The sequence below is a fragment of the Aythya ferina genome, assembly GCF_964211825.1.
Source record: "Aythya ferina genome assembly, chromosome: Z".
Classification (NCBI taxonomy): domain Eukaryota; kingdom Metazoa; phylum Chordata; class Aves; order Anseriformes; family Anatidae; genus Aythya; species Aythya ferina.
In genome coordinates, this window is record NC_140299.1 from 61,197,264 (window position 1) to 61,223,893 (window position 26,630).

At 38.6% G+C, this 26,630-nt stretch overlaps 1 protein-coding gene across 3 annotated transcripts; it reads right to left on the reverse strand.

Annotated features, from left to right (window-relative positions):
- Nucleotides 1–383: 383 nt before the first annotated feature.
- On the reverse strand, nt 384–23,630 carry NREP (neuronal regeneration related protein). Of its 3 annotated transcripts, none has more exons than XM_084504431.1 (5): nt 23,515–23,630; nt 22,446–22,493; nt 20,890–20,944; nt 6,027–6,104; nt 384–2,066 (listed from the first exon to the last, which is right to left on the reverse strand). In XM_084504431.1, exons 3-5 carry the CDS (start codon nt 20,890–20,892, stop codon nt 1,941–1,943), a joined length of 207 nt encoding a protein of 68 aa, XP_084360557.1. In that variant the 5' UTR covers nt 20,893–20,944; nt 22,446–22,493; nt 23,515–23,630; the 3' UTR covers nt 384–1,940. The 3 variants fall into 3 exon arrangements, with proteins under 3 accessions (XP_084360557.1, XP_084360555.1, XP_084360556.1); XM_084504429.1 differs by lacking the exon at nt 23,515–23,630 and adding an exon at nt 23,199–23,289; XM_084504430.1 differs by lacking the exon at nt 23,515–23,630 and adding an exon at nt 22,597–22,699.
- Nucleotides 23,631–26,630: the final 3,000 nt, after the last annotated feature.

Below are 26,630 nucleotides of genomic sequence, written 5' to 3' on the forward strand. Positions count from 1 at the left end.
TATCTTTTAATTTGAGTTACCAGAGGTGAAAAATGAGATGTGCTATATCTGCCATGTATATATTCTCACAGCTTCTTTCTGGGATTACTAAAAATGGCATAAAGTATCACATCTGACCCAGTCACTCAGCAGTCTTGGAAAGAGAAGTACATGACTGCAATTGCCCAGAAGCTATCACTTCCCAGCCCCACATCTGGTATTTAAGTTATCTCAGTGGTTATTGTTTAGCAGGCAACAAAAGGAATCACCTTTTACATCAGCAGATATTCCTGAAAAAAAACCAAAACACTCAGAAGTCACATAAGAACAGGTGCAAACAATTAAAGGAGCCCTCCCATTAGACAAAAAAAATATATAAAATAAAGAAGCAGAGACATTGTGGCTACCCTTAGAGCTTGCATATTTATTGAACAAAACCTACTAAAATAGCTAAAATACATTGGGTACTGGTAGTGCATTATTAAAGATCACATTGTTACAAAAGCCTGCGTTTTCAGCAGTACACAACTGCAACTATACATAAATGCCACAACTGCTGAATATTATTTGTTGCTCTATATACAGCACAGTAGACATATCTAATCTATTTGAAAATAAAATGTACAATAAAAGAGATACTGAAGGAGGGAAAAGGAAAGAAATCTAGGAAGTGCAGTGCATGCATTGGTATTTAACAGTCAGAAGCTAAAACAGTTCAGAACAAGGCCTGCCCTGTGAAAGGAAGAGCTAAAAGACAGAATTATATAAAAAATTAAGGTGGGCTTTCAGACTGTGTCTAACACAACAACATCCCATGAATAGATGATACTGTTTAGTTTTGTGTTTTGTATTGTTTTGTATTGATAGTATTCTGGGAGCAAGAACAAAAATGTAAAATCCACATGTTGACAGTGCTGTGGGAATGTACTCTTTCCCCTTTAGGACTTCACCTCTCAGGAATTTGCTGTATGTTTCTTACAATATCCCCTATATTATCGATTTGAAGAGGACATTAAAACTTGTCTCTCTTTCAAAAAGGCATTAGAAAATAACAAAAATCAAAAGATTTCGAGAGGTTGGTTAAAAATTATTGCTTGTCTTTCTCCCATTTAGGTGGATTGGAGTCAGAAAGGAGATTTTAAGTAAATTACAGTTTTGTGATTGCTCCCACTATAACTGCATGTTTGTGAGTGGACCCTGATAGGGAATCAGTTTCTCACTTGTACACTATAAGTAGTTACTCACCTACGGCACTGAATAAGAAAGCCACACTGAAGACACAAGTAAACAAGTCAGTCCAGTCTAAAGAACAACATTCAGAAAAACAAAGTACCAACACCTTCTCAGAACATGGAAATAAAAAATAACTCCATCAGAGCTACCTTGCCAAGGAGCATATTTAAAGTCCAAAATAGCACCATTCATCAGTGTCTCAAATCCCGTGGCAGCATCACAATCACTTACCACAAGGAAACCATGAGTTTCATACTACTTCTATACATCAAAAGAGTACATGGATAAAATATAGAGATATACAGACAATCGATGAAAATAAACTACTAGGCTTGTTACATCTAAATGAAAAAAAGGGGGACTCTCAGCCTCTGCAAAAAGCAGTTAGGGATGGTGGAAATGGAGAGAGCAGTTTACCAGTTGCATGTGAGCAATGGAGTTTGAGTAGTGGAAGACATTGCTGTGGTAGAACCAGGCCTGAGGGCCCACCTGTAATGTTTGTAAACATGGATTCACAGTGTGAAATTCTGAGAGCTTTCGCTTGAGTCAGAATGTTAAAACCTAGTTTTATGGTACACATTTGTCCATTGTTATTCTCTAAAGCAAGGCTCAGAGTCCCATAGTTTCTTCTTACACTTGATGATTTACACAGAAACAATTCCCGATATATGACACCATGACCTCATCAAACCCATACACCATATGTAATACAAATGGAAAAATCATGATTAAAAAGAGTAGAGGTAATTGATTTTGGTGAAATGGTGTCCATAGCCATTTACCGGAGCCCAGCACGCTCCTTCCACCTCATTTTTCTTCTTGCGGTTTACTTCCTTCGAGATGGGAAGACATCCCTGTGAAAAGGAAAAACAGCATTAGCCGGGCTTCTCTGAAGTCAGCCTAGTGAGTCTTCCCTGCTCATGTCCTAACATTTCCATCACCCCTAGCTTTAGTTCAGAAGTAAACATCTACTAAACACAGCATAATCAACAGTAAATACTAATGCCAAAGAGCGGGAAAGATTGTTCTAATGCCAGCATCTGAGCAAAAGCTTCTACATGGGGCTGAGCAAGTGTGCCCTGGCAGCAAAAGCATAAAAGAGTTGGGTCAACAAAAGCATAAAACAGTTGGGTCAAGGGACTTTGGCCACTTGTCACAAATGGGGAGACCCAGCAAGGTTACAGGGGAAGGAGCTATAGAGTGACAACTCTTCCCACAGCTCACTGTCAATTGTACATCCCTACACTATTCAACATGATTTTCTTGAGCTCACCAAGCCAAGGACTTGTGCCCTTTGAAACAGCTGAGACTGCCCAACAGATGTTGCCTGTGCAGTAGTTCTGGCATACAGATAAGGCCAACAACAAGCTACTTTCTGTTTTGCATGCATGCAGCAGAGAATCCAGACACAGTGTCTCAGTATCGTGAATGCAAAGCTCATGGCCACAGACCAACAGATGGCACCGAGCCCCTTTGAAAACATAACTCAGAACTGGCATGGGTAAGAAAAACATTAATGTTCATGGTTCTGTCTATCTACCAGCATGTACTACATCTACTTTGCTCACTTGCTCTTAAACCCCAAGCTCCATTTTGTGGCTCCACCTGGACTCCAACATAAAAGTGTGAGTTAGGAAAGATCATCTCATTATTGAGAGAACTTTTTGCAGTTTAGACCACTCATCTTTTGAACAACTTACATCTTTAGCCTCCAGCATACATCAATAAGAGACTTTCCTACAATACTTCACAGAAAAGACCACGTATCCTATTCCTACTGGTGCTTCAAAGGCTATGTGCATCATAGTGCACACAGTGCATCACTGTGGTCTCTCAGAAAGTAAGGAAATGGTTTGCCATGATAGCCAGCTACGTCAGAGATGCTTTTATTCACCACACTTAATCATTCACTAGCTGAACACTATGCCTGTTCAGCAGAGCACATACATGCATGCTTAAAATACTTTGCTGCTGATACATCACTATAGGATCTTAAACTAAAAGAATGTGTTTAGCTAGTAATGCATTGTAAGTTATTGAAAATTCCTCTTGTGCATCCATGTGTGTGTGTTTAAGAGATCATAATTGTAAAGGTGTTTGATTTTATTGCTAAGGACAAATTCGTCAAATAAGATCACTTTTTCTGAAACTTTTTTAAGAAATTGAAGTTATCTTCTCCAAGTTCATTTTCTCTGACAGAAGGGTTGTGAATTTCTGAATTAGAAACTGAACAAACAGCGGTCTCACAACTACCAAGAAAGAGAAATTTCCAGAGTCTTCTTTTCCGGCTCTTCAGAGCCATGATTTTCACTGGAACGTCCATATTTGCTACATTTACTTGCACTAAGAATGAAGCCACCCACTTTGCACTAAGAATGAAGCTTTCCCACTGTATTTATCACAATTCTGCTTGCAGGAACACAACTGCCTCCATGGTTCTGCACTGCATACAGTCAGGACCTGTTTCAGTCTAAGATCCTTTCCTAGGGGCATACAGTGCCCTTTCCTGTAGGGGCACCAGAAACCGAGAAACTGGGCAGATTTCAGTCAGCACACATGCAAGACTCTCCAAGTTGGCTATAGAAGCGTTGGAAACATACCTTGCCTTTGTAGAGCCAAACTGGGGGTTTTGCAGAGACAACATTTTAGAGTCAGAAAGTAATGTTTAAATTTTAGTTACTGTACAAACATGTTCTCTCACGGGACTCCAGAAAATTCCATCCTTGTGATATTTTTGCTTTTTTTGTTGACTAAATTTGCTACTTGTGTATCATTACAGGATATGAGAAGAAAACTAGAAACTTGCACATGCAAACAGGCACACCACACAGACCAAAGGTCTGGGCAAATTTCCAAAAGCATTGTGTTGGGCAGTTCCTTTTCAGCTGTGAAAACAATCTTAGTCCTGAAATTCTGCCATACAATCATAAGATAAAAGTCCCATATGACCCTTCTAAGGTCTGGAAGTAAGTTGTCTTTATCCTTTTATATTTGGTGGTTGCAAGGGGGAAAAAAATGGAGAAAAAAAAAAAAAAAAAAAAAAAAGAAAAGAAAAAGAAAAAAACACCTTTATCTGAAATTAAGATTTTCAGAAAATTTATTGATTTTAGTCTTTCAGTAGTTCTATCTATTTAGGATTATAAGTGAGTATACAAAATGTTGAGCTGAAGAAGGACTGAGCAGTTTCTGCACTTTTCTCCAACAACTATCCCTTATTAATTTTATAAGCCTCATGAAAAATAATTAGATTCCAAAGACACTGAGTTTGTGTAAAGGCTGATACTCTGCTGGAAACTGGATTTTGCGCAGCTAATATTTAAGTTGATGGTGAAACTTAATTGTGAAGTTTGGAGCTAGTTCTAAATTCTGCTCCTTCTAAACATATGCCGAGTATGTTCTGAAGAATTACATAAAGGCTAGAATAAATGCATGTTATTTAAAAAGTAGGGCTGCTTTTTAAAAGCATTTTAAAAAAGCATAATATTTTTGACTACTTCAGAAACAATTATGCCTTTTGATGATTTTTTAAAAGGTATGTACAATATAAAAACATGTCTTTTCAGAAACCCAATATAATGCAGCTTTGATACCAAATATGCTGCACATAATTCACAGCTTTTTTTCCTGTGATTTAGGAACAACTTTGAATAATGATGAATGAAAACTCACTAAAAGCTGCTAACTTAAAATTTCAATAAAAATAATCTGGTTAATGTACAGCTGTTTAATAAAATTAGTAAATTTATTTAATATAAATATGACCATATGCAGCACAGTTATCTTAATCTTGCACTGCTATCAACTTATTCAGATGAACTTTTAAAATACTTTGAATGTGAGGAGTGGCAGTACAGCCATATATGTTAATTTAAATAATTCAAATTCAAATGAATCAGCTCAGTTATGAATTTTAGAACTTCCTTTATAAGGAAAAACTATGCAAAATACAGCATTACCCAGATGGAATAGCAGAATTTTGTTAACACGGAGCTGAAGTCTAGATAGTAATTGAAATTTAATCAAAACAGTTTTCCATGTTCTCTCTCATTTGCTTACCTGCCATTTTTTGCCAGACTTTGAGTCATCAATGAATGAGAATATGCGAATAAAACATGTACATTCTGTAGTTCTGAGCCAACAGTTCTATTTTCCTATTCAAATTTCATATCCAATTTGGGACTTATGAAACCAGCAATGGTAACAAAAATCTTATCAATCTTGTCTGATAATCCACAACTTCTGCATTTATGTTGGGGGTACTTACCTCTTTGTCAAACTCAAAATAAAAATGCTCTGTATGTTTGTTACTTAAACCAAAGCACAAAACTGCACAAAAGAAAAACAACAACAATCTCCCCTACCCTCTCCCTGCATTATCATTGACTTTTTCCTCTGTATTGGTAAGTGAATACTGCCAAAATCAAGCATTCAAAACCCAGATGTCAAGCTTGAAAAATCATGAGACAGTTTTAAGAAATTTGAGCTCCTGAAAATTAGCATGTTTTCTTTCTGGTATGTAGCCAGCAAGAGTCCATGTTTTCTGCAAGCCTGAAGGCTAAAAACATAATTTTAAAATGAAAGCTGAAATCCTCACTTAACTGCTTGGCTCACAGAGCCAAGGCTTCAAGAAAAACAGAATACCATGAGACTCGTGATGAAATCATGAGAGCTGGCTACTCTCTTGAAACAGTCATAAAATAAAATCCATTGAGCTTTCAGTGTTTCATGGCTTGTTTTTTTTTTGTTCTGTTTTCCCCAGAAAACTTTCATCTTAGTTAACCATTAGGTGAGATTAATAACATAAATAGCTTTACCTCTGGAAATCCCCCATCCCCTCGGCTGGTTGGGAAGATTTTCTGGCTAACCCAAATAGTTGACCTTGGCTGATTAACCTGTAGTGACATAAATACATACAATTTCTTACTAAAAAAAAAGAGACATTCATTAAATGCAATCAAATGGTGTTCATATGACAAACCACATTACTAAAACCAAAATTCAAATGTCAGCTGAGCTTGGCCCTGAGACCTAGCTGTGTTTTACACTCAGTACATTTTTGAGTACCCATGACAACAAGATTTGTCCCTTGAGTATTTCAACCATTTTGCATATTGTAATCTGTATTCAACAGGCATTTTTAAAAGTGCATAGGATATATGCTTTTATATGACCTTTACACAGTATCTTTAAGAAATTCAGTATTCAGTCTGTTACCATTAAACTGACTGAGGATATTGTGAGACATCTAACCTCCCCCCTCTCTTCTGCCAGAACTCACTGGCAAAAGACTGTTTAATGAAGATGATTACCTTTGCTGATGACTGCAGGAAACAAGGAGAACATGTCTTTGATAGACCTTTCACACCAAACCGTGAACTGGAATTTATTGCTTTCTAAGTACATTGAACATTGATTGCTATAATCCTGTGATTGCACCCTGTATCTTACACTTTAAAGGAACACATTATAGAAGATGCAGGATAAATGAGCTGGCAGCAGGATTTAATGGTGGTGGACTGTGGCTGCTCTGGTGGCTCTGGTAGCTTCCTAAGCAAACATAGGATAAATTGTTTGGCCTGATTTATCCTGCCTGAGACTCTCAGGAATGAGCCCACTTCTCCTAGGCCCTGTATGAAGTGAAGAGGTTCACTCATCAGAAAATGAGTGAGATCCAAAGCAGTGGGCAGCTAGAGTGAATACCAAGCTACCATGAATCTGAGCTAGAAACCTCCAGTGCTTTAGTTTCTCAGCCTCAGGATGAGGATCAGAACATTTTTCCATCTCACTCATTAAGCTCTGAAGTGGTCAGGTAGGAGTTGTGTACAACACTGAAGATCTTAAATTTGTTTTCCTGCTGGGTTTCCCTGCTGGGCCTTTGGTTTTAAGAATTCAACTCTTTCTGCACAATGCCTGAACATCAAACTGTTTCAAGCTGAACATTATAATTTACAACATTCAAACTTGTTTGTACTTTGGGAATAAAAACTTGCCTTGTAACTGAAATTCCTGGTGGATAGGCTTTACTCACCTGCTTGTTATTGTATTTATATTGAAACCTGAGAAATGTTTTCATTTCTACAGAGTTGCATGTTGACTGTTAGCTGTCACACCTGGACTACACATAGCTCAGAGAAATTATCTGCAGATTACTTAAATCATCTTTCAAAGAAAAAATCCTGAACTCTACTGTAAGGTAGGAAATAGAGGAGGGACATGTAAAGCACAGAGCCTAAGGCAGTGCCTGCTATGATATACTCTCCCATTATTTTCCACAGTACAAAAAAGAGTGTTGCCTACTAATTAAAGCATCAGGATTTATCTCATATTTATGACTACTGTATGATCTCAAAAAGGCCAGTCAGACTCCCTGACAATGGCTTACATAGGACAACTACTACACATCACAGAGCGCTCTGTGAATTCATCAGCTAATGTTCACCCTGAATCTCTGAGACACTCTAATGAGAGATAACAGGTAAGCTCTGAGCTCTCCCGTTGATATGTATAATCACTGACTATGTATCCTGTGCCTATACCCTGATTTTATTTATGTAGCCATATTTTTCGTATGAAAGCTCATGATGTGAACCAGCAGCAGGGCATGCATGCTTAAATGGGCAAGTACATAAAAGTGAATATTTTTCTATAGAAGGAAGGAATAAGCAACAAAATACATTATTCATTATGATGAATATGAGCTTGTACATTTTCCAAGGAGTCTGAGATGGATTCAGGTTCGCCCATAATTCTTGTAATACCTATTAGCAATTTAATAGGAATAAAATAACACCTGCAATTAAATGAAAAAAAAAAAAAAAGTACTCTCTAGACTTGAATTATTAAGAACATGGAAGAGCTGCAGCTTTGAGGGTGGGATATTGGGATGGGGCAGTGGGAGAAAGATGTAAACTGTAAGATATAGTAACTATGCTCCAGGGTTTAAAACAAACAAATAAACAAATATGCAAAAAACTACCAGCCCCTACTCCACCCCAGCTATCTTTCATATTAATTTCCTCCATGGAGAAAATACTTAGTAATGTCCTACTCTCTTAATATCTTCTCCAAAAGCAACTTCTGTGGCCACCACTGGTAGATAAAAATCCCATGAACCTACTCCATGTGCAGTAACTGCTCTGCTGTAATTGCACTTAATTCCTAAACTGGGCAGCCAAAGGACTTTCAGTACCCACATTAGAACAATGCCAAAAGGCTGTGGAGTCATGGCTTGGATGCTGGCTAAGGGGGGGAAGTTTCTGGAATGGAAAAATAAAATGCCAGTGTGGAAAAGTCCACTTAGGACTTCATATAATCCACAAGGATTAAAAAAAAAAAAAAAGACACATCTTGATGTCTTGCCATGTTATGGGCTTTATAAAATGCAAGAATGTCTTAGATGTTCAAATATACTGATAGCAATGGTGCTATAAATGCACAGCAAGAATTTTAAGTCAATTACAGCAATTCAAAACAACTGATATTAGCATTGCAAGATGATCTATAGAGAAAAAAAAAGAGCAGAGCAATGCTCCAACAGAGTAGGATGTAAGGCTTACAGCATTCCAGCTGTTAGCATGAAGCAAACACTTCTAGATAAATGCTTTCATTGATACACACCATATTTTCATTTCTTAGTACTTCCTGTGTGACTATTACGAGAGTACAGGCTTGGCTTAAAAAGCAAAAATATCAGGATTTAGAAAAGAATTACTGAACTTTAGGATGGACTGAAAACTGAAGTTACTGCAAGTCTAGACAATACATAACAGCAGTATGATGAGTGAAACTGATAGCCTCACTCTTTGATTCTCATTAAGGAAAAAATGAAGCTAGTAAACTTCATCCATAAATTGTCAGATTGGATCACCCCTAAACATCTGACTAACAGCCTTGGAAGCAATCCTTCCTGGCAGAGAATGTGATACACAAAACCGTTCACTCACACTTTGAGAAGTCAGGAGAAAAGAAACCCACTGATCTGGGATATGCTGTCTGAGGCAGTGTTCTACAACAACAAGCAGTTCTGCCCAAAAACTGAGGCCAACTTTAAATAAGGAGTTATGAGCTGTAAAGAATATGCTTGCAATTCTTCAGTCTTTATTTGCTTGAAAATCTATGAAATTAATAACCCAAAAAAATGAAAGGTGGAGGAAAATAAATGCCTGGTCTATTTACTGGTTATTACCTCAGAACTACTTACTTCTACTCCTTTACAAAAACAGGAGGATGTCTCAGAGTAGGCTTTTCTTTTCTCCTCTGCTCAACAAACCAAGAATCCTCTTTTTGTTACTGCAAAGGTTCCATCTAAAAAGCACTTCAAAATTTAAACATCTATTCTTCCATTTTGAGCCGCTACCACTAGTCCTGTCATAAAATTCTGTCTTAAGAGTTAGAGCAATGGAGCACAAACTTCTGCCCACCTTCAAAACAAACATGTGAACCTTGCAACAGAGCTGCACAAAATCTACTGTATCAGTCACAGCACAATGCTGAAATGAATTTCTTACTGCCCACTCTTCATTCCTACACATTAAGAGCATCTTTCAAACATTCAGAAACATCCATCAAGATACAGATTTAAGACATTCTAAGCTTAGTACAATGAGCACAGTGAGCACAGTCCTATTAAGCATTTCTAAGTTTTTTGTTTTGTTTTGTTTTGTTTTTTATGGTTAAGAAACAAAGAAGAAAGCCACCAGAGTTACTTTTCTATCATTTTTTCTTCCTTTTTTTTTTTTTTTTTTCTTCTTTTAACATGGGCCACAACTAAATTGCTGTTCATCAAATTTTACTCAAGACTTATAGGACTGCAATTCAACTACAGCCTAAATCTCAAACCTGAACCTTAAGAGAGAAAATCAACCACTCTGAGTGCAGCAGCAATCATCTTTTGAGAAGTTTCAGCTAACTTCTTTGTCATATAAATCAATTTGGGTGATGAGCTGGGGAGGAAGGTTACAAAAAAAACGCTGCAAATTCCTAACCTCTAGTAATTCTGTGCTAGTCTACCTGTCTACCTAGGGGAAAAAAAAGAAAAAAAAAAAAAAGAAAAAAGAAATCTTTACCAGATGGATTAGCAGTCTTCTCTCAAACACAAACGGCCATGAGCTAAGGAGCAGAAGAGTAAAATGCTAGATATATGCGTTAAAGAGAAGGAAAGAAAGTGGCATTACACCTATGTCATGGCATGCTCTTCCCCACTGCAGAACCTAACTTTGCATTTGTGCCATTCTGAGGGCCCTGTCTGTCTGCAGTACATGACCCATCACAGCGAGAGCACATCTTCCTTCCATGCTCCCCTGGCAACAGGCCTTATAGCTGGAGATCAACACTTCGTTTCTGTACCTATATGTCTGTAAAGTAGTTCAGGGATTTTCCATCACCATTGCTCTGTGTTGCAATGACACAAATCAACCCTAGTAGGACAACCAGGAGAAAAGTTACAGATTGTTTCCTGCCTGCTCTCAGCACAACCACAAAGTGTCTAGCAGATTTTTTTTCTTCCCCAATTGAGTCTTGATGAATTTCCTATTGAAAAAAAAAAATATATATATATATATATTTAACATAATTGCCTGCTAAGCTTAAACAGTTATTACTTTGCACTTTCTTAAGATTCTTAGTTACCAGCTGGTTTGAGCTATAGTGACTTTCCCCAGCATATTCTACCATGCACTTTTCAATACCCCAAATGGCTCCCACTGCAGTAAATATTCTTTATAACCAAAAGCCCACCATCACCATCCAGGTGTGTAAACAGACCCTTCACTAAAAATCTCACTGCATTGCTGCTTGGACATCAAATAAATCATCCTGTTAAAGAACTAATAAATTTTAAACAAAACTGGAAGGAAAACTCTTCCTAGGATCAAAGCATGTTTTATCACTTGCTGCAGTGCAAGACATAAACTAATGCTCCCATCTGCAGTCATTTATTTTTAACACTGTGAGGGGAACATCATGATAGCAAATTATATTAATGTCCACCATGTTCCAAACCTAGCATGCAAGATTTAATACATATAGCAAATGTCAGCTGAATGGTCGCTGCTTCTCATTTTAGTTGGGTGGCAGCCTGCTGCCATTCAGGTTCATCTTCTGCATCTTCCTGAATGCCAGGACATCAAGAGCACTCATCATTCCTCCTCATTTCAAAGACTAAATCAGTGAAATTTCAACAAAACTTTGTGTGTGTGTGTGTATGTGTGTTCGTGTATTTAAGAAGCTGTAATCCCAATCAAATACTGCTTTTCTAAGGCTGATTCTAAAACAGCATCAGTGAGGAAGCTTTTCCTACTCAGCTATCAGACACCATAACCTTCCCTGGTTAAAATGCAACTTTATGACCTTAACTGATTTAAAAATACTTTGAACAAGTGGCTGAGTAGGTTTGAGGTCTCTCAGTTTTGTGTACTCGATTGCTTTTTCTGTGTGGCTCTGCATCGCAAGTCTGAATTTCTGGTTGAGGTACAGCAACAGTTATCCCAACAGGTTATTTATTACCTGTCTTTGCATTTTCAATATACTGTCAGGGCAGCAGCTTTTCCTAGCAATTATGCTTTCCACGTCAGTGACATGCCATGAGCATTCAGAACTCAGTGGAAAAAGAAGAAAAAAGAAAAAGAAAGAAAGAAAAAAGAGGGGGTTATAATCATTTTACACACCTTCCCCACAGCAAATAGAGGTAGATAAATGGTTTGAGAGAACTGATGAACAGATACACTATCAGTCTCCTCCTAACTGGGATTAATACAAGTAGCCTACCTTTCAGAGTAGACTTGAGCTGCCCATTAAAGTAACAATTAACACATAGCAGTATATTGGCAGAACATGGCAAGACACCTGCACACCTGAATTTGCCTTTAACTTTGCATCAGCATCCTTTTCTGGGACTGACTTTCCATGGGGAAGATATTATTGCTTCTTTTTATTCCTCCCCATCTGATGACTCAAACTCACAACCACATAGAGATGAAAAAGCCTAAATGAGACAAGTACGCTTTTCCTTGCATCCCCCTCTCCATGCTGTACATGAATTAGCAAGTTTATTCATTAGAGGTTTTTTTGGAGTCCTTGTTCATCACTTCTTCAATTTCTGTCAGTTTTAGAGAACTAGATGTCATCTGCTCCTTTCCTACACAACATAAAGGAATGACCTTGGAATTAACTTTCCTACATTTTAACTACAAAACTTATCATAAAAACACATCTTCATTGTTTCTTTTATTGCTTTTAAAGCTTGTACTCTTCGGGTTACACTGAAGTGTTTGCTTCTATCTAGCCTCCTACACTGGCTCTTTATCATCAGCTTCTTCAAAGAAGTCACACCTGTCTTCATCTTTGCATCTTTAAATATCTACTTACAGCATGCCATGACATATAAAAGAAAGCTATCTGAGTGACTGTACAAAATTTACTGAAATACATACTTTTAAGATTATTGTGCTTTATTGCTCCAGGAAAGGATACTGGTAGAGACTAAGCTCTCTGAGCAAGCATATTTTGCTACGAAGAGGTCTCTTACCTGACTACTGGCCTCCAAAACTGAGCAAGTATGGTGTTCAGGAGGGGAAAAACACAAGCTAATCCAGATTGATATATAGTTAGCACGCTCCTGCCAAATACTTTAGCTGGTAAGAGCCCCTCAACAGAAATGTTAGCAGTCTTCTGGTATACATGACTGAATGAGGTTAGTTATGGAAAACAGTTCATTCTTCCCTTGAGAGAAATCCTCCCCACACCATCTGAGTGTAATGAAGTTTTTAGGTAGAGAGAATTTGGACTTTTCTGTGTTAGTCAGGATGAATCTAGTTTGTGTGCTACAAGTGCTCTCATGCTGCTCTTTTTCCTCATTAAGCAAGCAAAAGCCATTGCAAAGCATTGTTAATATTTACCATGCATATGAAGAGTAAGAGAAAAAAAATCAAGTGATACATTGTGAATGCTGTCATAAACACTCATCCAACTTCTGGCTGAATTCATGAATTTAACAAAGATATTCATCACCACAGTACCACACTCCTCGAAAGGAAAAGAAACACAATTATTCCAGAATAAGAAACAAATTTATACTATATTAAAAGTTGCATTGGCTGATTAAAAAAAAAAAAAAAAAAAAAAAAAACACATCTGTAAACTACTTTATCCCACTAGTAAATTTCAGTACATGGGGTTCTTCTAGAACTATGAAACATTACAGAAATCAAATAACAAAACAAGCCCTCCGGAAAACCAAACTCCCAAACCTGTTCAACCCAACAACTTTTCTTCTTGTTTGCCTGTGTGCAATAATGGTAGCTTTTGTTACTTTACTTAATATAGACACAAAAAAACATCAGTAACAGGTGTGAATATTAAAATAGTATCAGAATTTTCAGTCAATTATCTGTGACTTCATCATTTGCTCTTCAAGAGCAATCAGGTAATGATTTAATTAGTAACTATGTGTATCTATACTTAAAGGTAACTGCAGCAGCAGATGCACAACCAAGTCTCCTGTTACAGAGTTAGGTAAACACACAGCATGGCAGCAAAATTCAGGATCAAAGTCTGCATGCTTAAGTTCTTCAGTAACATCATATCCAATACTGACAAATTACTGGAGCAATAGAGGAGGAAAAAAAAACAAAACATGGTCACAGACTGATTAAAATTCCATTTAGCTTGGTTCTCTCACTGCATCAAGTTTTGATCCTAAGGATCCTGGGAAAGACGAGCAAGAACAGTGGACAGTAGAGCAATCCTGAGGAAATAATAAAAACAGAGAAAGCCCAGAACACTGCTTCACCTTATGGCCTCCCAGTTCCCTCCTTCTAATTTTGGGTTATACAAAATGTATACACCAAGCTAAATCCCAAAGCATGTGCTATTATTTAATTTCTTATAAATTTTCTAGATCAATGTACCTTCAGAAAACTTAATACATTGCTCTGGACTAACACTTGTTTTTGGTTTGATTTGGTTTGTTTGTTTGTTTAATTTTGCAAACATTTCTCACACATATCAGAAAGATGACTAGAATATCACGGTGATATCCTCCAAGTGGTGGCAAGCTCACCACCTCTGCTGACTGCTTTCCTATAGAGGCCAGCAGGGAAAACCTTTTCCGTCACGAGATACCAAACCCTTTCCCAAACAGCATATTTCAGGCAAGTATTAAAAGTCACAGTAATAACCCTGGAAAAGAGAGAAAGAGCCAGTCTGTATAGCAAGTACTTACCTTATTAAAATAGATGTAATTGACACCTCATATTGTAACAGGTGCTTGAAAGCATTTTGGTACATTTACCTGCACAGTCACTATATTACCAGCATTGAACATAGCTTAAACAACAATACAAATATAAAAACACAACTTAAACTGTATCATTCATGCTATATAGGTTGTATACAACAAAATACCTGAGCTTTCTGTAGTTTATGTAATCTCAAGAGAGACAGGAAAAAAATCTTTTTATGCCAAGTATTGTTTCTGGTTTTTGTTTATGTTGCCCTATATAATTACTTAGCTGAGAAAATAAAGGCAAGAAAATTTACCATTATTGCCACCAGAAGAGTTATTGAACTCATTTCTTTCATGAGAGACATTTATCACAGATATAATCACATTAAGATAAAGAAGGCAGATTTCTTAACCTCTAACTTCATATTTTTGAGCAAATATTTTTGAGCAATATTTTGATGCAAATGTGTCCATTCTTAATGTTTTCTTAATGCTTTAAGAAGTAAGGAGTTCTTTGTGATAATACACATATTAAGTCAAAGCTTATACCACCTTCAGTGAGAGTGTACAAATTCCTTTGAACTTTTTAAACTTCTTCCCACAGATGTAAGCTATGCAAGTAGACAGACAAGAACATTAGTGTTAACAGAATTAATCCAGAAACACTTCTTCCTGCAGGATGAGTAAGTGCTACCTGCTCTGAATTTGTTTTGTTGTTGTTTTGTTTGTTTTAATGCAATGTTTACAGAAGGAAACATCAGGAAGCCTCACAGGAACAAAGGGAATCATTCAGAATTGCTACAGAGAATTTGCCAGAAAAGCAGTCTAAATTGAATTTCATGTAACACTCAGTGATTCATAGTATCATTCTACATTAAACATTTGAAAAGAACATCTTTGTATCTTTCCAGATAGCACCCTCAACCAATAGTGTTTAATGAGGTATATGAGGTGAATACATATTTGCAATAAAAACAAAAACCAAATATTTAAAAATAGTTTTATTAAAAAGTCCTGTCCCAGTCAATGATATTAACTAAATTATCTTTTATGAAGGTGCTCTGAAGCTACTAGACACAGTGTCTCTCCCCTCTCTTTAGCCATACACACAATGACCAGATTTCAGGTGGAAGGTAGCAGGATTCTGATTGAAATAAATAAATACATAAATAAAATTAAATAAATATATAAAATAAGATACGCATTATATAATGTATATATAAAATATACAAAAATGTATAAAAATAAATTAATACATAATTATTGGTGATGGCTTTTGATCTCAAGATTTAAAAATCAGCATCATGACTGTATAGTATTACAAGGTGTATATGATTTATTTCTGATTTTCCAAGGTTTACTGAGCTTTTTTTTCACACAAGCTGAAAAGTTTGTCCTGGACAAAGTAGTCCAGGACAAAGAAACTTCCAATTCCATGTGACAACACTGTTTTGTTCAGTGCATAGTGCACTACAGTGCATAGTTACAAAATTTTAGCACCTACAGTGTGCATGGTTGTGACTGCAGAGAAACACAGGTACAGAGAATCTTTGTTTTTTACTGTGGATATGACTTGTACCACTGAAATATCTACAGTATCTGCTTTGGATAAAAATTACTTTGTCTTAAACTCCATTTCAAATTGTTCTAGCCATAATCAAGTAAAGGTGCTTTTTCTACACCGTGGAACAGCTAACTTCACAAAAATATTGCAAAAGTTTTATTTCTGCTTATTTATTTTGTAAGGTGGCAAGCATTTGATTCTCCATAAGTTTTCAGAAATGAAGTAATGTTGGGCAAATTGCATCAAATGCATTCTTCACATACAAGCAAAATAAAAAAGCACAATATACACATTCACGTGGCCAAAACTGCTGAACTGTCATCTCTCTCAATTGCTTCTCTTGATCTTGACCAAGTTCTGCCCATGACTACATGAGAACAGAACTGGATCTGATACAGTTCTACAGCTCCTCTGCAGTTCTGAACTACCATTAAGACTGTTCCAGTTCTGGACTCAGCAATAAATAACAAAGCAGAGTTAAGTTTTTTCATGCCAGACCAGGAGTTACGTTTGCCCAGTGTGTATCTAGAATCAGGCTGTAATGTCTCATCCTGGTATTTCATTCTTACTCCTCAGAGATTATGAAGGGTACTTAATAATGCCTGTTTCTGCCAGACCAGTCCCAGGCTCCATTTTCCACAAACAATTCAAAAGCTATAAACAGTTGTTTCAACTCAAGTGAAGTCATTTTATAGACACAGAAAATCACAGAATGTGTGAAGGTATCTGCATATAGCTCACTGGAAAAATGCCCATAATGGGTAAGTTGGGATTAAATCTTAAATACAAGCTTTCCCTCATAAATATCTTCACCTAACTTACATGATATTATTATTTCCCTACTAACTGCAAAAAAAAGAAAAGGGATGGTGTTTTTTTTACCCTTCATTCAAACACAGGCTACCATTTATTTCTCCCTGAGTTAATGAAGAAAAGCTTTTTCCCTATGAGTTTTTCTCTCCAAGAAGTCATCATTCATTTTTTTCTCTTCCCCCCTCTCCCCCCAGCTAAGACAGAGAATGGGACTGATAGAAAAACCTCAGAACTGATCTTGCTCAGACAAGGATATGCTATGGTAAGTGTTCAGCCCAAATGACCTCTGTTTTTTCTTTGGGATATCACAGGTATGACACCTAGCCTTGAGATTCCACAGCAATAGTGTGTTAGAAGAAAGCCATCTAATCATGGTAAGCCAGAAATAAGCTAATGAGCTGCCCTGGAATACTTTTTTTGTTTATTTCAGATAGGTCAGATTTAGACTATTAAAGATGCGTCTGTTTAATGATGCACTCTTACTAGTTACTGATAAACATGTCATTTAAATTCCATAGCACCTGTGCTGCAAAGTCTCAGAACTGAGCTTGAAGTCCAGAAATGAACTCCAGTGGGAGTAGGGGAAAAGGACATATATGAGTGATTTAGAAGGGAAAAACAAACAAACAAACAAACAAAGACCATACTGTGAAGTGTCTTAAAGGCTTTTGTAATCCTTTGTAATTTCTTTCCTTAAAAGCAAATAATTTACTGGGGTCAGAGAAAGAAAAGGGGGAGAGAAAAGAAAAGAAAAGGGGGAGAGAAAAAAAGAAAAGAAAAGGGGGAGAGAAAAAAAGAAAAGAAAAGAAAAGAAAAGAAAAGAAAAGAAAAGAAAAGAAAAGAAAAGAAAAGAAAAGAAAAGAAAAGAAAAGAAAAGAAAAGAAAAGAAAAGAAAAGAAAAGAAAAGAAAAGAAAAGAAAAGAAAAGAAAAGAAAAGAAAAGAAAAGAAAAGAAAAAGAAAAGAAAAAGAAAAGAAAAAGAAAAGAAAAAGAAAAGAAAAAGAAAAGAAAAAGAAAAGAAAAAGAAAAGAAAAGAAAAAGAAAAGAAAACTTTCTGGTGGTTTTGCTAGAATTCTGCTTTGAGGTCACCGAAAACTGGACTGAAGACTTCCCTACTCTCAGTCTTCTGACAATATCCTTTATTTCAATGACTGAATCACATAGCTCTTTGTTTTGTTTTTGTTGTTTCTTGCTTTTTTGTTGTTGTTGTTGTTAGAAACCTTATTTTTTCTCAGCATTAAAATCTAATTTCTTATGTTATGACATGCAGAATTTTCCATGAAGATAGTATATTGAAAGTCTACTATTTCAAATAAAAATAGCATTTCAAATCACCCCAGGACTTTACACACTGCAAATAAATACAAAAGATTCCTTTTTTTCTTTAGGTGAGCACTTTGTAAGCAAATATTATACAAGTAAGGACAGATCCTTAAATGTCAGGTATTCTTGTGTAAGATGGTTCAAAATGTCCACGAGTTAAAACTATAATATTAATATACAGTATACTCTTTTGCCTTTTTATTTCTCTCCAAATTATTATGTTACCATAATACAGCTCCAGGAAAGATTAACAAGATACGAGGAAATTATAATTCCTGCCTAGGAACAGGAGAAGCAACATTGAAAACTAACCCTCTAAGTTGATTGCTTTTACTCATAAGCAGTTTAAGACATAGCTCATGGAATAAGAACAACAAGAAATGGAGAAGATAATACAGTGAAGTTGCACAAACAATTAATTTGTTTTCACTCAACAAATTTATTCTGGTCACTCTTAATTGATCACTGTAAGCCTAACTAAATGGTTAATGCACCTTCAGTTTACCTGGGGAATAAATATTTTTTTCCCATTTTTTCAAGTTCAGTTCAAGTTGGTGAAATGAAACAGCTAAATTCTCACTTAGCAGTGAAAGCAGAATAGAACCCTTGCATATGCTCTTATATCAAAAACAAAGTAAGCACTTTTATAATTATTTATTTTGGTGTAGAAAGTGCTGACATGCAGAGAATTTACCTGCAAATTATAATGGATGAAGAGACACTTGGAATAAATACAGGAACTATGCCAAAGACAAGTGTGTCCACTGCTGCAAGGAAAGTGTGTCAATGATCTGACTTCATATTACATTCAGTGTTGTGTCAAAAGTGAGAAAAAGAAAGAAAGAAAGAAAAAGAAAAAGAAAAAGGTGGCAGTAGGTGAAGGGATCCTGCCAAGTATCACATCTTAAGCAACTCTTTGAGTTGGAACAAAACCTAGTCTTTCTTACACTGAAATTCTCATCAACAGTTACAAACAAGTGGAATTAGGTATTTTCATAACAAACACAAAACTTCTCAAAAACAGCCAAATCAGATTTTGATTTATGTCATACTGCAAAAACAACAGGTGTGTACCCACCCCACTAAACAGTTGGGTAATTTCATTTTATTTTCTCTACTAACTTGTATTTTATGTTCTGGCCTGGAGGCTGGCTTTACAAAACTGATTTCACTGACTGCTAGAGGAACCTTGCTAGATTTATAGAACCATCTGCTGGTAAAAATCAGAGGCTATTTTATGCTTAACAAAACTTAAAATAATCTTTTGTTCCATAGATAGGCATATATTGCACATAACAGCCTGCATGCCATCTCAAAATGTGGGCTGATTGTCACCTTAGTGTTGGTAGGAAAACAGTTGCCTTATCCAATATACCACAGTTGTGTGAACAGAATGTATTTTAACATGATTTCTATTCACAGCTTAAGTGAATCATTTCCCTTTTAATTCCCCACCCCCAACTATTCATTTATATACAGATGAGCAAAGCTCTTTGATGAAAGTAGGTTCCAGAATAGACAAAAACTCCAGAATTTGCAAGTTTATTTTTGCAGATGGGAATGATATAAAACAAGAAGCCAAAAAGAAAAAAGCCTTTACAACAGATTACATATTTTCTTATTTTAAACATCCTTTGCTTCATCCCTCCTCCCCCATGTGAAAACAACTCCAGAGACCCAGACAAGTATAACATAATTAATGCAATTAATTTAACCCAATCTCAATATGTCCTTAAGAAACTCATACTTTGGAAAATAATTTGTCCTCGTTGTACACCTTATTCAGTGCTACTTTAGACAATGTATTGCCCTATGCAAATTGACATATTTTTGACTATGGTAGTATTGCTTACTAGTAGCACTCAAAATATCTCATACTTATGTCAATATATGTATTCACTGATAGCTGCATCAAGAATGCTCCATGACTACGGAACATCTAAGTTCTGCCTGCTTTACCTACTTTTCTGTAAAAAAGAATTTTCTTTGTCCTGCTGTTCCTGAGACACTAAGACATTCTCAGGGAAAACCATATTTAGAGAATGTTTAGAAGCATAACATGTTCCATCCTTAAATTTATACATTTGTCAGCAGAAGTATGTCAGAGTATAACAAGTGGGCTTTACCCGCTAAAAATATAAACACAATTAGCACTGAAGCAAATGGATAATTGTGGAATACTGTTCATTAATTATATTCCTACTAAGCGCCTGCAAGTTCAGCTAGGCTGAGGCCTAGCTTTTTTTTTTTTTTTTTTTCTGGAACAGATTTGTATCACAAAGAAAAGCTATCCTTCTGAAACAAATACCAACAAGTAAGAAAAATTAATTTGCATCTTATGTACCTCCCTGACAGAGAGTAACATTAAATCTGCTTCATTTACTATGTGCAATGACCTATTTCTTCTTTTTGGGGGTAGAGTGAAATTACTGGATATTGTTTTGTCTGTATGTTTTCCTGCATGTGTTATGACGTGTATTTTCCACAGTAACCTAAACATTTATTGTTTTGATTAAATAAACCTTGCTGCACAAAGAGGGATTTCAGATTTTTATTCAAAACAATGCAAGGAAACCAAGGATTCAACATACGGAGGTTTTCAGGGTACATCAATCATTATATGGCAAATCCCCACAACCTCAAAGCGTGTCATATAGAGGTCATATTTATAATTTGGTATTGGGGATGAGGAAAGAAGGCTTGTATTTATCAAAATATATATATATTGATTCTTTGCTAAAACAACTAATTCTTACCATTTTTAGACTGTAAAGTCTTGGGACTGCAGTTTCTCTCAGGTAGCACAAGGATCTGAAAACAATTGAAAAATAAAAAACGAAAATGAGTGTAATTCAAACTGTCGCAATACTTAAAAGATTTTTTTTTCTCCAGCATAACTGTGAGTGATCCAAGCATAATCCTCTGTGGTTCAGATTAAAGTCATGCAAATTATTCTAACCACATGTACGCTCATATAGCATGCTTCTCTGCACTTCAGTGGTCTGTAGGCTTAAATATAGGACAAAGGAATCCCTGGTACCTAGATTTGCAAAACCCTATGCTATTCTTAGCACTTGGTACATCACTGAAGAGCACTATACCTAATGGTTAACACACCCAAAAATCAGTCAAGGGGACAAAACTCTGTCATCCTATGCTTATTGTCAAGGTGGTCCATTGTTCCCAGGCATACGACAAAGTGTGTTTTTTTTTTTGCAATCAAGAAACAAGTATGACAGCATTAGGCTTTCACAACGTAATGGCCCAGAGAGTAGGTATTTTTGGAAATGGCACTGCATTACATAACCTCCACTTTTGTCTCTCCCTCTATTCCACACACAAATGCACACACCTATTTTAAATAGTGAAGAAAAAAGAGTAGGTCCTACCTCTTTCAAATCGTTCTTTAAATTACTGCTCTCTTAATTGAGTGAAAGTAGCATACCTCCTTTACCAGTTTTCATACAGTGACAAAAATTAAAGCTCTCTTCTATTGATTATGTATTTCTTACCTATAGTGTGTATGCATGAAATGCAATTAGGTATGACTCATATGTTTGCACACAAACACATACATACATACTGGATATAAAACTGCAAACTCATATACCTATAAATGGACATAGAAACGTTTGAAAGAAAGCACATCATGAAATGCACACCAAAATACGTTTGTTTTTGTTTTGTGTTTTTTTTTTTTTCCCTCTCTCTAAAGAACCACCCAAAATTTAACTGCTGCACATGCAAAAATGCAGAAGGCTGTTGCAAGAATGACTGCTTTCTAAAAATAAACCCCAGCAGCCTGAGAGGAATCCAGTGTCAGGGTGGAGAAGAGGGAGATTCGTTTTACAAGGGAGCAGAAAAGAGATGAAAAACCAATCCTAGAGCCTTGCATGCATGCTAAAAATTTTAAGTGCATTAGGTTTAAAAATGCATTTTGGTGGTTTTGGAGTGCAAAAACGAAAAAAAAAAAAAAAAAGAAAAAAGAAAAAAAAACGAAAACAGCTTTATAAAAACGCTCCTCATCTCCCCTTGCATGTGTGCACAAAAATCCCCAGCCTAGAAATCCAGCCTTAAAGCATAAAGACAAAGAGTTAAATATATGTAACTGCACGTTTTCTCATCTTCTTTTTTTTTAAAAAAAAAAGCCTCTTTGGAAACGTGCACCGAGAGGGGGGAAGGCAAGCTGCAGCAAAGTCCAGCTAAGGGCAAAAGGAAACGAAAAGAAACAAAGAAAGAGAGAGAGAATTAATTAAAAAAAAATAAATAAAAATCAAATAAAATTCTGTGGATTGGAATTGCATATACTTACAGACAAAAGCCCCCGCTCCCTGCTCACTTTCTGTCCTTTCTACATGATCTGAAACACAAATGTGGATTAAAAAAGGGCAGCATGCTACAGAGGGAATTTATAGTTGGGGGAGTGGAGAGAGGGTAGGGGGTGTGGGGAAGAATGACTGCACCTCTTCCAAAGTGCAGCCTTGGAGAAAAAGGGGTGGGGGTGGCTGGGGGAAAGTCTCTCTCTCTCTCTCTCTCTCTCCCTCTCCCTCTCGGGCTGGGTTTTGGTTGCCAGCGCTGGTTTATATTGAACAATGAGCTAATTCTGATGGCAGCTGGCTGCCCGCCAGCTCTCCCCCCCTCACCCCCCACCCCCCCACACGCATCCCCTCCTTTTACACACACACACACACGCGCGCAGCTCCCCCCCCCCCCCCGTTTGCCTGCCCGCCTCCCCCCCGCCCTCTGCTGCAGCGCCAGACTGCTTAGTCTGCAATAATCCGCAGCCCCGCGTCCCCCCTTCGCCGTCTGGCAGCCGGGGCCAGCGACCGCCCCGACGACGGCCACGGCCGCCGCCGCCGCGGGCAGCGCAGGGGGGGCCCCGCCGCCGCCGCCGCCCCCCCGAGGCGGCGGCACTGAGGGGAGCGGCGGCCGTTGGTGCGCGGCCGTTAGAGCCCCCCCCGGCCCCCCCCCCCCCCCCCTCATGCTCCAACCGTTCCCTCCCTTCAGCGCGGCGCCCTGCCAACGGCTCGGGGCGGGAGGTTGTGGGGGGGGAGCAGGCACATACTGTAATAATAACCCTGCAGCAGCCAAAGGGCATCTGAGGAGAAGGGGAGGGAGACGGAGGCGGCCGCCCGCTCGCTGCTGTGCCTGTCTGAGAGGAAAGAAAATGGTGGGCGGGGAGGAGGGGGCGCCGGGGCAGGCGGCGGCCGGCAGCAGGTGCGGGCGGACACGGCGGCGGGGCTCAGCCGAAACCCCCCTCCTCCTCCTCCTCCTCTTCCTCCTCCTCCTCCTCCTTCAGCCCCGGTCCCTTCCAGTGCCAGGGCTGCGGCGCTGCCCCGTCAGGAGCCGCAGGTGCGCGTCCCGGAGGGCAGGAGCGTTACCTGAGGGCGCAAGGCGGGCAGCAGGCACCTCACGGGGCTGAGGGGTTGCGCAGGGTCTGCCGAGGGTTGCGGGAGCTTTGCGAGGTGCCGCCTTACCCTAAGCGGCCCCCGCCGTGGTTGTAAGGGGCAGGGAATGAGAAACCAACAGCCCAGGGGAGTGCGGCATGGTGGCACGACAGGCTACACACAGACCCCCACTGCGAAGGCACCGGGAGCGGCGCAGACACAGCGCGGTGGTGTGCCGCTGCATAGTGTCACTCCATAAAATGCTACACAGGGAGGCCTGATAAGATAAATAAACAGAGAAACAAGTGCTAAGAACCGGATTCTGTTACCCTGCAGCTTCTGTAGCTGCCTTCCTCAAGGTTAAAATGTCTGAGGCAAAGTAGGTTGAAATGGTTTGAAATTATACATGCTGCAGGCTGACAGAAAATTCAGCTTTCTCTTTTTGGCCTTAGGTTTTGAGCAACTAACCTTGTTTTTCAAATCCCCTTTTATTAACTCCCCAGGAAACCATATTTTTCAGTGGTCCACAAAGGATTTCCATTTGTTGAGTGGAATCAGCTTGATAGCATGTCCCTGCACCTCCCTGATCAGCTAATGCCTCCCTGGGAATACCTGCAAGCCTACCAGAAGATCAGGCGACTAAAAGGGAGAAATGTGAGACTCAAGCAGCCTCTGGTATTCAAACCTATGGGAAGCTGTGATAGTAATTCTAACTTCAGAGCATCAGGAAGATCAGACCGTTAGCCACTTAGGGCGCATTGTTACATCATGTAATTATTCAATTTCCTGGAACAAATTTCCTCAAAGAAATCAGAGAGTATCTTTCATCCCCTCTTCTTTCTGCTGGACATCACATAACCTGCTGGCACCACTCCGTTGGCACACACGACTGGACTTCAGTCACAGCCACTCCCGAGACCTTTTCACCAGCCTGTTCTTGCTCCCTTCACTACCTCTGCTCAGAGGCGGGTATCTGTGATGTCTCTTCCTTACAAGGAGGGCCAGGTCCGCGTTCTTCTCTTCTGCTTGGACGCATGCCACACTCAGACATCTCTGCTGTTGTCAGTTCTGAGTATGGACTGTGCCCGCTCCCTCCAGTTGGAGGCTGAGCAGGTCTCTGTGCCCACGCACCCCCTCTGAAGCCTGGCTGAATTCTTGCTTTTAATAACAACCAGCTTGATACCAGGTAACTGAGCTCAGCCACCTTCTTCCTGACAGCGTGGGGCCACTGCTGAACCCCATCTGGCCTTCTTCACTTGCACCTCTTTTACCATCCGCACGTTCTTGGGACATGTTGCCAGCTGCCAACAGCCTTGCCAACAGCTCTGCAAGCACTGCCTTGCACACAACCCACAGCATTTGCCTCTTTGATTTGTCCCAGCTCGCAGCCCTGTGTTTCCCAGCAAGATGTGTGTAGTAGGGTGTTTGTGGCAGCACCAAACGTTGACTGCCCCAGCCCGGAGTGGCAGCTGTGGCACTCTCAGAAGTTTAGCCCACAAGTCCCAGTCTCCCAAGCAGCTTTGGTTATTCTCTCTCCTCTTTCTTGCCCCCTGTCTTTGCTGCAGGATAATAACATACACAGCAGAAAGCTAGAGAGAGCAAATTTCAGACACAGCCAGTCAGTTGGTTTTTATTACACAAATGAAACGTGGAAATTCTTAGTTAATAGTGGTTGTGTCGGTTCTCCTGTCTGCTTTCTCTACAGGTTACTATCCATCAGCTAGTAGACCTCTTCTCACGTTAAAGTCTAAAAAATTAAACTCTTGAGATGGTGAAGGAGAATTCTTCTAAATTTTTGCTGAAAAGCAGACATGTAGCCAGCCGAGTTCCTTATATGTCCCCTCACCTGCATCACATTTGAGAACCTGCTCCACATCCCAAAGCCATTTACTGGAACCACAACCAATGATTGTAGATCTCCACCTTGGACATGAGCCCTAAAACCTTCATTTTCTTCCCAGTGGCTTAGTTTGTTACCCCATGTAAGCTACCTGGTTTGCTGTGCTGTGTATACTAGCCCATATCTGGAAAGTCTTACACCTGTTTGTTGCCTATTACAAGCTCAGTTGCTAAGATCTCCTCAAAGTCTGCACTGTTTAGTTTGGCTGTAATGTCTTGAATTTTCCTGTTCTTAGCCACATTCCACTTGAAGCACTGAATGGAAACTCAGAAGTGAAGGCTTAACTGGCAACAGGAATAAGAAGACAAAAACCTGTAAGCATGGGAGAAGAGAAGGAGGCAGCAGAAGGATGCAGAAAGACTCAGTCTGGCCCTGTGTGGAACAGGAGAGGTTCAGCCACTCCTGGTTCTGGAAATTTAATTGCAGATCCAGGGTTTGCAAAACAAAAGTCTAATATGGAGTATGTTGGCCCCAAGTTGCAAGGTGGAAACCTGGAAACCTTAAGAGTCAATTCAAGCAAACTGGTAAGACTGAGCTGAAAATAACTTTGAAAAACAATTGACAGAAATTACTAGTTGAAATACATGAAATTTTTGATCATTTGTTTGTTTTAACTTTTTGTTAATTCTTGGTGTTCTTTCCCTATTCCTGTTATTCTTTACCCATTTGTTTAAAAGGTAAAGAGCATTAACATGCTGAGAAACACCAACAGGGAAAATGCTAGGTTACAAGGAAGCGCAAATCGTTTTGCACCTTCAGATGGGACCTTCAGCCTGACTGCGACTCCAGTGCCAGACTTCTCTCTTTTACTCTCAAATCACCCATGCAGTACTTCATTCCTGCAAGTGTGTAATGCAGGTAAATTATTCCAGTCTCCAGGAAGACTAGATTTAACCTCAAGCCTACTTTTTATACTCTGTGGTTACTTAAACCAGTCTGATTTTTTTTCTGTGGTCAATTTTATGTAGGAAGAAAAAGGTTGTTCTTTCTGCTACCTCTTAGCAGTGACCATTTCCTTTTCTTTTTCCCTTTATTTCTCTCTTTGGCCTGAGCTATAACCCCAAAATTGATAAAACCCAGACTTACAAAGCATTATGATTATAAAAATAGCCTAAAATGGACTTGCAAAGCAGGGAGAGCAGAACAGGTTCTTGTGGCTGAGGGGAAGGTAAAAGCAGCAGAAGTTATGCATGTAAAAAAGATACACTGT

Bases quoted from the DNA above. Each gene is read 5' to 3' on its own strand.
- NREP (XM_084504431.1), bottom strand. The intron at 2,067-6,026 runs GTAAAGCTATTT...TCCTTTTCACAG, and splicing joins GGGATGGGGGATTTCCAGAG to GGATGTCTTCCCATCTCGAA.